This window comes from Grammomys surdaster, unplaced genomic scaffold (genome assembly GCF_004785775.1).
Source record: "Grammomys surdaster isolate TR1022 unplaced genomic scaffold, NIH_TR_1.0 126271, whole genome shotgun sequence".
NCBI lineage: Eukaryota > Metazoa > Chordata > Mammalia > Rodentia > Muridae > Grammomys > Grammomys surdaster.
In genome coordinates, this window is record NW_021621071.1 from 10,507,191 (window position 1) to 10,519,862 (window position 12,672).

The 12,672-nt window shown below is 41.7% G+C and overlaps 1 protein-coding gene across 3 annotated transcripts in view; it reads right to left on the bottom strand.

Moving 5' to 3' along the window:
* The window catches only part of Msrb3 (methionine sulfoxide reductase B3), a 116,257-nt gene that overhangs the window by 39,909 nt on the left and 63,676 nt on the right, over nucleotides 1-12,672 (bottom strand). For all 3 annotated transcript variants that reach the window (XR_003710217.1, XM_028759067.1, XM_028759068.1), the window contains exon 5: nucleotides 2,501-2,529. Coding sequence is in view for 2 of the 3 variants with exons in the window: in XM_028759067.1 (XP_028614900.1) it covers nucleotides 2,501-2,529 (29 nt within the window). In the remaining variant the exon portion in view is untranslated. The remainder of the gene's footprint in view (nucleotides 1-2,500; nucleotides 2,530-12,672) is intronic.

Consider the following 12,672-nt stretch of genomic DNA (forward strand, 5'->3'; position numbering starts at 1 on the left):
CTTGCAAGCAGGAAGGATTGATTCTGATCCTCAGGACATACATGTTTAATAAAAAGCCAGGCCTGCTACCACATGCTTATAATCATACCGCAGCCGTCCAGAGGCAGAGAATAGGTCCCTTGAAATTGCTAGACATTGATCCAGCCTCGTTGACGAGCTCTCAGCCGGAGAAACGAAGTCAGATGTGATGGCACATGCCTTTAGTTCAGCAACGGTTATTTCCCTAGCCTCCATACACACCTGCACGTACACGCCACACACACACACATGCACACACACATTTAAAATACAGCAGAAGGTTATCTGTTGGCTTCTTTTATATATATACATACATACATATATATGTACATATGTATGCACAAACAGTATATAAACACACACATAGATAAACTTTGAAACCCTGGGCTTTGCTAGTCACTGATCACCACATTTAACACAGTGCCATTCCGCAGCCAAAAGATCTTGCTTGGCCCATCCATGCACAACATTAAACAGAGCTGCATCTGATGGACAGTAAAGAAGCTGAGCCTGTCAGAGTCATGGACTTAATTGTCCCAACATATTATCTCATTCATCACCAAGATTTGCAGGATAGAAAACACCAGAGAACAAACACTGTGTTTCCTTCATCTGATTCCTCATTGGTGGTAAGCTTAGAGCTTGGAAGGGAGAAAAGTTACTTATTTCTTCATTTTAAACCGTCTAAACTTATACCATGGGTCAACACAAAAATCAAGTGCAGATAAACTTTTAATTCCTACTTCCCATGAGCCTTCAGATATCTCTAACTGCAGTTTTCAAAGATATGCAGATGTTGTCTAACAGACATTAAAAAACCTGAAACTGAAGAAGAGAGTTGTAGGCAAAAATCTTCGGTCCAAGGAGTGAAATGTGAGCCTGAACAGATGTTATAACTATTTCCGAGATAAACACTGGCCTTCTGTACACGGAGTTAGCAGCACACTTTAATTTGGACTGAAAATCTTAACATAAATTATTTGACTTTGACAATAGCAGCCTAATATTTCAGTTTTGTACATTATTCACAGCTTTTCATTTTCAAAAGGAACCCACCGGACTTCCTTAGTTTTAAAAGCCACATATTCCAGGTCTTGGACCTTAAGACCAACTTCTTGTCTGATTTCTAAAGAACAGAATTATATAATCAATAAGCAACAGTTATTACCTTATTATTTGCGGATGGACAGGTTTTTTTAAAGCATGTAGTCTTTGTGTAATTTTAATCTCCATTGATTTATTTATTACTATGCTTAGATATTTCAACTATTAAAAGCATTTTCATTCAGATGCAGTTTCACGGGGTCAATGGTCAAACAGGAGCTTCAATGTCATTTCATCTGTAGTCTTTATACTGTTACGACTTTGTGTCTGACTCTTGTTTACCTTGTTGCAATAGTGACACGTGACTTAGAAGTCCCAGAACATTCGGACTAGAAAGGGTCTTGGAATCCTCACATTTAAATTAGGTGAATTTATTAGACCAACTCTACAGACTTCGTCAGCTAAGAGTCCCTCTAAACTAGAGAAACTCACACAGCTGTGGTGCAGAGGGACAATCAGGCCCTTGAGAAGGAAAAGCAAGCAAGTTCTGTGACACCCCTCTCAGAAGCAATTTACAGCCACTCCACAAGCTAAGGCGTTTTTTTAGGCTAAGATACAGTGAAACTCATGACTAAAAGTGTGACTTTTAAATCCAACAAGTTGTATAGTTTTTCCCTGAAAATTATTATCTACTGGGATTGAAAACTAATGTTGACCTATTAAAATGCATTAGAGGGCAAAAGTCCTTGGCACTCAACGTGAGACAAATTTTCCTTTTTAGTAGTAAGTAGCACTGGGACCTCGGCAGTACACAGATCTCAACAACAGGTGAAGGACTCAGACTACAGGACCACGTTCATGCTTAATGACAGAAAGCATCTGACCTGAGAGTACCACTGTGTATCTGTCTCAAGATACAAAGCAACAGCTTGAGGTGATCTGAATTTTCCATGATTTCCCCCAATAAAACATTAAAACATCTATGTCACAGATGAATTTCCAACTCTACAGTACGAAACCCTTCAGACTTTGCTAGATTAAAATGTATCTCCCCCCGCCCCGCCCCATCCCCCAATCACTTGCAGATACTGTTCAACTCAAAGCAACATGTAAGATGCTTTGTCTATTTACAAAGTAATATTCTGTTGCGAGCTGCAAGAGTGTGCAACAGACGTTCCTGCTTTTAAACGGGAGCGCTCTGCAGTTAGAGGGCAATTAACACTTGTTTCAAAAGTATTAAAGATCCTGAAATGAACATCTCAAATTATAGTCTGAAGTATCCTGTAGTCCTGTTCTGAGGTGGGGCTCGTGTTTCGAAATGAGATTGCTCAGTCTGTTTTATATCAAAATGGTTATTGATATACTAAATTACTTTTCAAAGCATCATGTAGATGTGTATATATATATATTCAGAATAACATTATTAGTGGAAACATACCTGAACCAGAGTCAAATTTGGTTTCTGACCTGTAAAGCAAAGAAAAAGAAAAATTAATATAAAGATTATAAAAGATCTGGAGTGGGAGGTGCAGTAATTATCGATTTCTATATAATGGTCAAAAAAAGAAAATCATTTCCTTATTTCAACCATCTCAATTGAATGCATATAGTAATTCAGGTCGCATAGTAAGAGAAAAAATATAACTTGCAAAGTTTGCCTTTCATAGAAGGGATTTTCTTTTCCAAAATTTCCAATCTTTCTTTACAGATCGACCTAACTTCAATTGTATTATAGAGCAATAAACAAGTCCAGTCCATAGTTCTTATCAAAGATTTTCAATTACCTAACACCAAGTAATCTTCCAGCAGGTTCTTAGCTCACAGTGCATGAACTTAGTAACCCCATACACTTAATAAGGAGGAAGAGAGAACAGAGCGCTTGTGGGAACGTTAAGTTTCAGATATAGGTTAATTCTAGCTCTAAACTCAGAAGCCTTTGAAGCCCTGGGTCCGGCTGTGGGAAACTGCTGTTGGGTAATTACTCTCAAGATGCTGCTGAGATGCTTTCAAGCAGAATTAACCCTGTGACTGGGCCTGTCCACACAGGCCACTATAAGACAGCATTGTCTATATCGAGCGCTCGACCCAATTAGTGGGCATGCTCAGTCGGATTTATACTGCACATTCACAGGCGACGGTATATATGTTCACAGCTGCCACGGCAGGATACAAGGACCGAGCAGCGGGAGTCCTGTTAAGGATGTTACGTTGACAGAGAAGATTTTCCCCTCTGTGGAGATGCAGTTAACTAACTGGGAAAAGGAGATTCCTTTGAAATTATGCCAGAGGAGCAAAGCACACTGGACGTGGTGGCTCTCCTCACCTAAATTAGCTTTGAGAGAACTCATCAAAGTACGTCCGAGAAGAAAGTAAGAGGATTCTCTGCTCAGAAAAAAAATCCGTTTTCTCAAGAATTCACAAAGTTCACCTTATTTTTGAACAAAATCAACCTTTTTCATTTACATACTATATACATATATATATATATACATATGTGTGTATGTATGTATGTATATATAGCTATATATATACATATATACATATATACATAGCTATATATACATACATATAAGTATGTTTGTATGTACGTAACCACAGATTTTGCTTTGCTGGGGGTTTTCTCTGTGTGGTGCTTGGAATTGAACCTAGGACCTCACACATGCTAGGCGAACACTTGCCCTTTAGCTCTGCCTCCTGTCCAACCAATTACGGTTTGCAGCAACTTCCTCTATAACACAGACCCAGCATCCTCCCCAGGTCCCAATGTCCGTCCTTCTCTTCTATGCCCCCTCCCACCTCCTATGCAAATTCATTTTGCTCTATGAGATCTATGATTCTGGAAAGCCTGGCTTCGTGAGTACACCATCCTGATGACAACTCAAAGCCCCTGATGTGTTACTCAGTTAGCTGCCTTACCTACTTCCTCCCTAGGCCTCAGTCATGCCTCAGGAACCTTTGTAACCACAGTATCTTAACACGCCTGGTGTGTGTACTTAAGACGTCTGTCAAGGGAAACCACAGTGACAATGGTCTTAATAAAATATATGTTTTTGAGATATGAGAAATTATGTCCAAAAACTCTTTCAGAGAATCTTGTACTGTCCCGAGACACCTGGTCTGTGTGTAATATACCCACAAAATGGACGTAAAATACAGTCACAAACAAATTGTTGCCCCAGGCATTAATTAAAAAGCAGAAAACATTTCGGAATCCTCAGATGTCGTATTAAACATTTTTAAAAAAAATACATTGTGAATAATGAAAGCCTGATCATAAAATTAATACGGTCAGATGTGGAGTTAGGAAGACTTGGTCCTATGACATAGGTTCATTGAAATTTCTGGGCTCATTCACGTAACCAAAGACACTAAGTCTGTCGTGTCATAGTACATCATAGCATCTGTTAGGACAATCTCTGTTCAAAAATGCTCTTTGAGGAAGTGAGTAAAATACAGAGGGGAACAGGTAGTAATACAGACGTGTGTGGTAGAACGTCAAAGGCATCTCATCCTATTCTGAGCCTACTCCTGGCAGGCTCAGTTCTCGGGGTAGGTCTACAAGATGCCAGAAAACAAGAAAGTACAAAGAAAGCCACAACATGGATAGCTTGGGACGTCTGCAAGCACACCCATTCTATCCCCGATACTACAGACTCAGGCATTAGTGGGCAGCATTATTCAGTCGGCTCCTTTGGTAATCACCGAGGGGAGTCGTTTGGTGCTGGCTATAACTGCTTTCCAACTTACCCTAATCCCTTTTTATTTTTTCCAAGTTTTAAATAGGCGCAGAGCTGCACAGGTGAGATAATATTTCTGCACTGGTTAGCACCCCTCTTGTGGCTCGTTGTGACCATGTGACCTAATTATCTTGCTCCAGGCCCCACCTCTTAAAGACCCAGCACCTGAACCCCATCACACTGGGGACCAGTGTTCCAGCTCATGAACTTTGGGTGGACACACTACAGCCATAGCCAAATCTCAGCCAGGCTCACACTAAAATTTCCTAATGTTTCGAGGTGAAAACAAAGATCTTGTGCATTTTTAACCAGAATGTGTTGATACTAGGCAACCCAATTACCATTTACATTTTTAAAATAATTTAGGTCTGTCACATAACACATTCTTTTTGTGGTAAAAATTGAAGGTTTTCGAGAGAAGGCAGATTTAGTCACTGGTTAGAGTTGTTGTGTGCTCCTGGAGAAAGTAAAAAGAACTACCATTTTCTATTTACACCGAACATTCTATATATGTCAAAGTAAAAAGATTTGAGGCTCGGGATGTAGCTTGGTTGGTAGCATCCCTGCCTGGCATGCAGTAAGGTCTGGATTGATTCCTAACAGAATGTGAGCTTGGTTGTGGTGGCACGGAACTTGGGAGGTTGAAGCAGGAGGGCCAGGAAGTGAAAGCCTTCCTCAGCCATATAGTAAGTTCTAGGCCACCCTGAGCTACCTGAAACCCTGACAGTGCAGAATAAACGGGGTGGGGAAGGGAAGAGGTGGGGAAGGGGAAGAAAAATTTCAGAAATTATAATATTCCGGGGCAGGAATTATTATATTTGAGGGTCACACTTACTAGTCTCGGAATTTCTTCTTACGCCCAGGCAAAGGCCTTTCTCAGACAGAGCAATAAATAAGAAGGGTGAACATTCCTGTGTCTTCTCTGGGAATGCAAGCACAGTATGCTCTCCCTCTCTCTACCTGAGATGCTCTCAAGCTCCCTGCCACCTAACCTCAGAAATGTCCTGCACATATTAGCTTCAAAGTCTTCTGAAGACACAAAAAGGACCAGACTGGGCTAAATCTTTGCTCCATAACACCGCGACACCTTCCTGTGTGTGACACTCATCAGAGTTGTAATTCTATAATGTACTTGTTCATAGGAGGTTTTCTTATGTTGTCTCCTGATGGTTTCATTAAATATGTATTAATTACACATTAATTGTGCATACTAGTAAGCGTCCCTGTGGTGTTTTCACACATATGCACACTGCTTTGTACTGAGGCCTGCAGCTCAACAATGGTAGCAGCCACTACCTTTTGCCTGCCTGATAACTGGTCTCTCGTTCCCACAGTAGCAGAACTACAGTTTCTGGAAGGTTCCAAGACACACCCACTTGAGCAGTGACTCCTGTGCACGCATCAAAAACTGGTTCAAGGCTGTTGGCCCAGCTGAGTCTTGTCAGGTAAAGCTTTTTGGTGATTGTTCTTGGAGAGGTTGTCAGAGGGAAGAAAGGCCCTTCTCAGACTGTGCTTTTCTGCCTTCAAAGTCTCTGTATGAAGATGCTGGCTCAGAGATGCCACAGTATCTTGTGACCGCAAGGATTAGACATTCGCATTGCCTCTCCAGGGCTGCTTTGCTACCCACACCACAGAATGGGGAGTAAAAACCTTACTTTTAAGAGCTTTTGTATAGATTAAGAAGACCCTAAAAGAGCCTGGGTCAGGTCCTGGTGTTTATTAAATGAAAGTCAAGTCAAAGTTTCGAAGTAATAATGTGACATAGAATTAACCTATAACAAGCTCAATCGGCAATGTTTCAGCTAAATCAGAACAGAATTGTATCGTACCATCATATCATATATATAAAAAAAGAACTATTGGCCTGGTTAAGACCTTACATGTGTGTACTGTGAAGCGGTACAGGAAAAAGCCAAGTAAGCAAAAGAGCGGCAATGAAAATAACTGAAAAAAAAAAAAAGATGGAGATTTTAAGCAGAGAGAAAGTAAGAGGGACTGTGTGTTGTCTGGGTTCTCAGTTCTAGCAAGTACCTGACATAAGTAGCCCAAGGGAGGGAACGGTTACTTCAGCTCACTCTCTGGGAGGTAAGTCCATCATGGAGGCTCGGGCCATGTTGTCCATATCAGCGGGAGCTTTTGACATGACTTTTCACATCTTAGCAGATCAGGAAGATAATCTGAGCTGATGATTGGTATTAGCCTATCCCCAGCAGCCTACAGTAGTCACGTGAGCATTGCCTCATGATTGGTATTAGCCAATCCCCAGCAGCCTACAGTAGTCACGTGAGCACTGCCTCGCCAAGTCTCACAAGGTCCTCAAACTACACTATCAACTGCAGACTGAGAGCTCAAACACAGGAGCTCATGAAGACACATTTTATATTTAAACTAGAACATTCTGCCCCAATCCCTGGAGGCTGTCTCATAATACAGAGTGTATCTAGTCCAACTTCCCTGGCCTTCACAGTTCAAACACTGTTTAGGGCACTGAAGTCCACTGGCTTTTCTGAAACTACAGGCAAAGAGCTATGAGTCTCTGTAAAATAACAATATTTAAAGTTACATATTCCTGATATCCAGTGGCACATTCCCACTCCTAAAGGGAGGAGTTGGGCATGGTGAGGGACACTGGACCCAGTAGGACAAAAACTAAACTCTGTAGCTCCAGGCTCAGCACCCAGGGCTTTGGGTGGCATCGTTTGAGCCCCAGTAGGTTAGGGCAGTCTTCTCCCTTCAGCTCTGCGATTTGCAACACACATGGCCTATCCGGTGAGCCTGCAGCTTTCCTTGGCAAATCCTGTACATTCTTGGCATCTCCAACATCCTGGGGTCTCCAAGGCAACTTGAGCGTCTTTTTCACAGCATCACCAAGCCTGCTCATGTGCCCCACAGAGAGAATCCAACCTTGCTTCACACTGTTCAGACTCATAGGCTTTCTGTAACCTTATCCCAAGGTCCCAGGATCCTGCCAATGCTGGGTTCAAAATGCCTGCAATGCCGGTGCCGTGGTGATGATACCAAGTCCTGCTGCCTACTCAAGAGGTAATGGCGCTCCTGACCTGCTGCTGAAGCAATCTCTAAGTGCCTGTGTAGCTGAACCTAGGGAAATACTCCTAGTCGGCTCTGTTAAAAAAAAAAAAAAAAAAAGTCGAGCACCCTGGTTCTCTCTTGTCAAATAAAATGTCTCCCTAAGACTGGCTGCTAGACAAGACTATAGAGCACTTTCTTTACTAGTGGTTGTTCTGGGAATGAAAGGAAGAGATGGGATGTTTGCCCACCATCCTCCTAAGACCCAGACTAGCAGTGCACCACCGATTCCAAAGGCCTGCAGCAATGGCCCAGAAGACATAGGGTTCCCCACCTCATGTCAAGCTTCTGAAAAGCAGACAGAGTTTGGGAAGATGCATGCTTTTAAGTTCTGCAAGCGAGCCTGAGCTCTTGTAACTGAACTGGCATTCCTCTAACATGAAGATGTCTCCTATAAACAATTGCAAAGCTTCTCGCCTTTCTAAGTATTCCAACTTGTATATATTACTAACTTTCAAGGAAATGCTTTGCCCAATGGGAAAATAAAGAAGATCCCCTCGAACTGTATAAAATTCACATAAAAAATATTTTTCCATACCACTGTAATAAAGGTATCTTTTTTGGGAAGTACTGAAATAAACAGCAAGCAAGCAGAAATCTGTTGGAAAAGACCCAGTACCTGGGGAAACATATATATATATGTATATATACATATATACGTATATATGTGTGTGTGTGTGTATCAAGATATATATATATATGTATATATGTGTATATATTTATATATATCAAGTTATATATGTAGAGAGAGAAGATAGATACCTTAGTGAATGTATTAAAACTACTGTTTTATTGTATAGCTAGTTTCTGAGTACATGAGTCAAACAGTAACTTATCAGATTGCAAAGATTTGGACTGGTCAGCAAACTATCTAGAATGACTTATCAATAGAAAGACAAATCTCATGAAGTCAATAAAATTATACTCCATCAAAGCCCCAAGCAAAACGCATATGAAAGATACAACTCCAGAAGCCTTCCCGTCAGTCTGGAAACCAGGCAGAGAAGTTCACTGGAAGGTGAAAACACACATTAAGTCATAGTTGAGAGCATTTGTGGAGTGCTTACTATGTACAAAGCACTCTGTTTGAAAGAGGAGGTCTTCTATAAAGTCGCCATAATTCAACCCATAAAAGCCCTTTATCGTTTAAGATCAATAGCTTGAACCTCCCTGAAGAGCAAACGGGTACCTGGTACTGAAGGAGACAGGTGTAATTGGTCAGTCAGTGGTGGGTGGTGTGTCAGCTTGAAAAAGTCTTTGCAGTCTATGCAAATCCCACATTCTGGGTGGTCTTTCAGAACATTCTCAAAGAAGGCACACCAGAAGTAGCAGAGTTAATTTACGGTTATACGGACTATGATTCATGGGGCTGCTATTAACACTATACACTTAACTACATGCATGGAAGTAAAACGTGCAAAGCCAGTATAATGCCAATTTTCCTTACAGCAGAAATTTTCCTTCCAACTAGATGCCACTGAAAACCAAATCCATCCATGAATTTTGAAAAGTGCATTTTGTTTCTGGTACGATGCAAGCAAGTTAACTCAAGACACGAGCAGCATTAAGGAAGGAGCCCCCTTTTTCCAGCTACTCTGTGATCATGAAATACAGGGTTGATGAAGCCGGCAGCTACCCTGGCTGGATGTTACTGTCTAGTCATTCTCTGGTGTACGAAGCAGTGGACATAGTGGCAACATAGTAAGAGCTGCCGGGTACCAAGCGCTACTTTATGGCAACATTTCTATTCAGCAGGGAAACAAGATGACATAGAAAACTGAAAGAAAACGAAACTCAGCTTGGGGTTGGACAGCTACTCACCTAAGAAGATGCTACTCCCAGAAGAAAAACCAATCTTCACTCCTAAAGCATATTCTGTGGTCTTCTGTTCTCTTTCCCTAGTTTTTAGCACCCCAATATATCTGTCTGTAAGTCTTTCCCTTGAGTCTACCTTCCCCACTGCTGCAGGGGATGGGTCTTACCGTCCCTATCTTAACCCTGGCTGCTGTGTTTTCTGAGCCAATCCTTCACAATATCTCCACTTAATGTTTATGGCTTGAAACTTAGATCATACTCCAACCTCTTTGCCACCTGACTTTGGAAGCCCCTTCTTCTGAAGTGTTTTTCTAATACTGACAAACCAAGTAAGTGGTCCCCACTCTTCTGCGTCTCCACAGCATTTCCCAGCTTTCTCTGGTACCAGAGCCTCTAGCACTGGCCTTTGTTCTAAACCGACATACCCTTGTCTACCCTCACATCTCGTGGTTCACAATACCGAAAGTGCTAGCCTCAAAATATGGTTTTCAAATAATAGAATGGCCAAAGGGCCTTTGAAGACAATAGTCACCATATTCTAGTCTGAACGCTATTAGTTTAGTAAGCAATTTACCCCTAAATACAAAGCACATTTTTCTTTTGCACTGAACACAGTATTTCATCAACCTAGAATTGTACAAAAAAATTATAACGGCACAAATATTCAAGAGAAGACATTTTTGCAGGAACATTGATATGAATGAGTATATATGTATACACGTGTGTATATATGCATATATGTATATATATGCATGTATATATACATGTGTATATATGTATTCTTGGTTATATTCAAGTTTATCAGACTTTCAAGACTGCATTCATTATCTTCCCTCCCATTCAAGATGTTAAACATCACATTAACCGTTAGTAAGATCGTTTGTACCAGTTTCACGTGCAGCTGGTAGCCGGTCTCATCTCTCCATGACTACTTTTGCAGCATGTGTTAAAATTGCTATCGATATCATTCAAAACCAGATCTCCTCAGAACTCTTTCCCACTGATGGGTGACCACACTCAGAAAATAGAGAGGAACTTTCCCAAACACAGGGCAGCCTCTGGGATCTACAACCACCCGGATAAGTAAGAACTCTGTCGGGGGATGGGGTTGGGGTGGAGATAAAATCTGTGACTCCCTAGGATGTCTGAAGCTCAGCATAGGGGCCACCCTCCTGGAGCTCCCTGTCTCTCTCACTACCCTTTATCACCTCTTCCATGTGGTTTGAAGTGTCCTAGTGAAGAGCTGGGCTCTTTCTGAATTGGCCACTGTACCCACTAACTTTCAAATGCATGCCTTGTGCCAAACCGTAGAATACCTTGGATATAGGTTGGCCAGTTTCCGAAAGAGCATGACTTATTATTTCCTGGATTCTCAAGCAACCCCAACCCCCTCTCATTTGTCCCCCACAGCAAATGACTGTTGTTCATCATCAACCCAACTGTGAAATTAGCCACTCAATGAACAGAGAAAACTTCCCAGAGTTCCGAAGCAGCGTCTGACTCAGCCCAGGCTTTGCTCCAAGCACAGTGCCTTCTCCTTCACCAAGGCACACTGTGACAGCTAATATGAGATTAACCCTTCACAGGTCCCTAATGTGAACGTTTCACCATCATAGTGATCTTTTTATACTCCTAAGACATTGTTTACTTCATCTCAAAAGTCCCTGTGAGCTGGGAAGTAAACTTTCCTCAGGAACAGGAACAGGAAAGCCCCAGGTTACAGTGTGTCAGTCAGCTCGCTCAGTTGAGTGGGGGAGGTTGCCGGTCTCACCTCACTTCTTTTACACCTTAGTCACAGCTTTCTTTGTCTTAACATCCAAATAACAGTTACTTGGCCATCATGAAAAAATTAGCACCAATTAACGCTGTTGCCAGACCTGCTAAGCAAAAAGACTAATCAGTCAAAATGTAGGGCAGCATTGTATTCAAGGGGCTGAAGAGAGGGCCTGGGGGCTGTCAGACCCAAGCTTGGTCCTACGCCCAATGTTTCTTGAGCTACACAGCCTGTGTGGCCTTTGCGGTTTGTTATTAAAGAATAGGGTATTTTTTAAGTTATTAGCATATTGTTCATCACAATGTAACCTCTCAGTTGTTGCTTTAAAATGTAGTCTATTTGAGCATGATCAACTGTTTATAAAAATCAGTCCTTTTAAAAATGGATATGAATCATCTTGGGATGGTACTTTCTCCTTCACCAGTTTCCCCTGGGTTTCTGAGAACAGGACTCAGGGGTGTCACGGGGAGATGGAATGTAGTCCCAAGGAAAGAGAACATTTTGAAATAGTGACTAAAAGAGAGGCCAAGAGAAGAGAAGTAAGACTAAAGTTTGAGTAGCTTAACTTCCTGCCCTGGCTACTGACGGGAGAGACATTAATAAAGAAGCAATGTGCCTTTAAGAGAACACAGCTCACCGGGAATGGACTCCAAAGGGCAAGAAATCTAGTCAATGCCAGAGAAGAACTCAAAGGAATGATCCTCAGGAAACTCAGCAAGACATTCAAAACAGTGTGAGACAATTCAGCAAAATTGATAAAAAGGATTCATGATATGAGTAGGAGTAAGAAATTCAGCCAGGAGATGATTTAAAAAAAAAAAAAAAAACGCAAGGACTAGAGAGATGGCTCAGTCAGTAACATGTCTGCCCTGCAAGCACAGGGGCCTGAGTTTGTTCCTGAGAGCCCGCAGAAATTAGCTGGGCATGGTGTATACTTGTATCTGAAGCACTGGGGAAGTGAAGACAGGCAGATCTCTTGGGCCTCCTGGCCAGCAAGCATAGTATGACACAAGGTGAACCTGAGGCAGTCCCTGTCTCATAAAATAAGGTAGATGGTACCTGAAGAATGACACCTGAAGTTGACCTGTGGCCTACACACACACACACACACACACACACACAATACACACACACAAACATATACACACAAACACCCACACATACACACACACAAACATACACACACATACACATGCA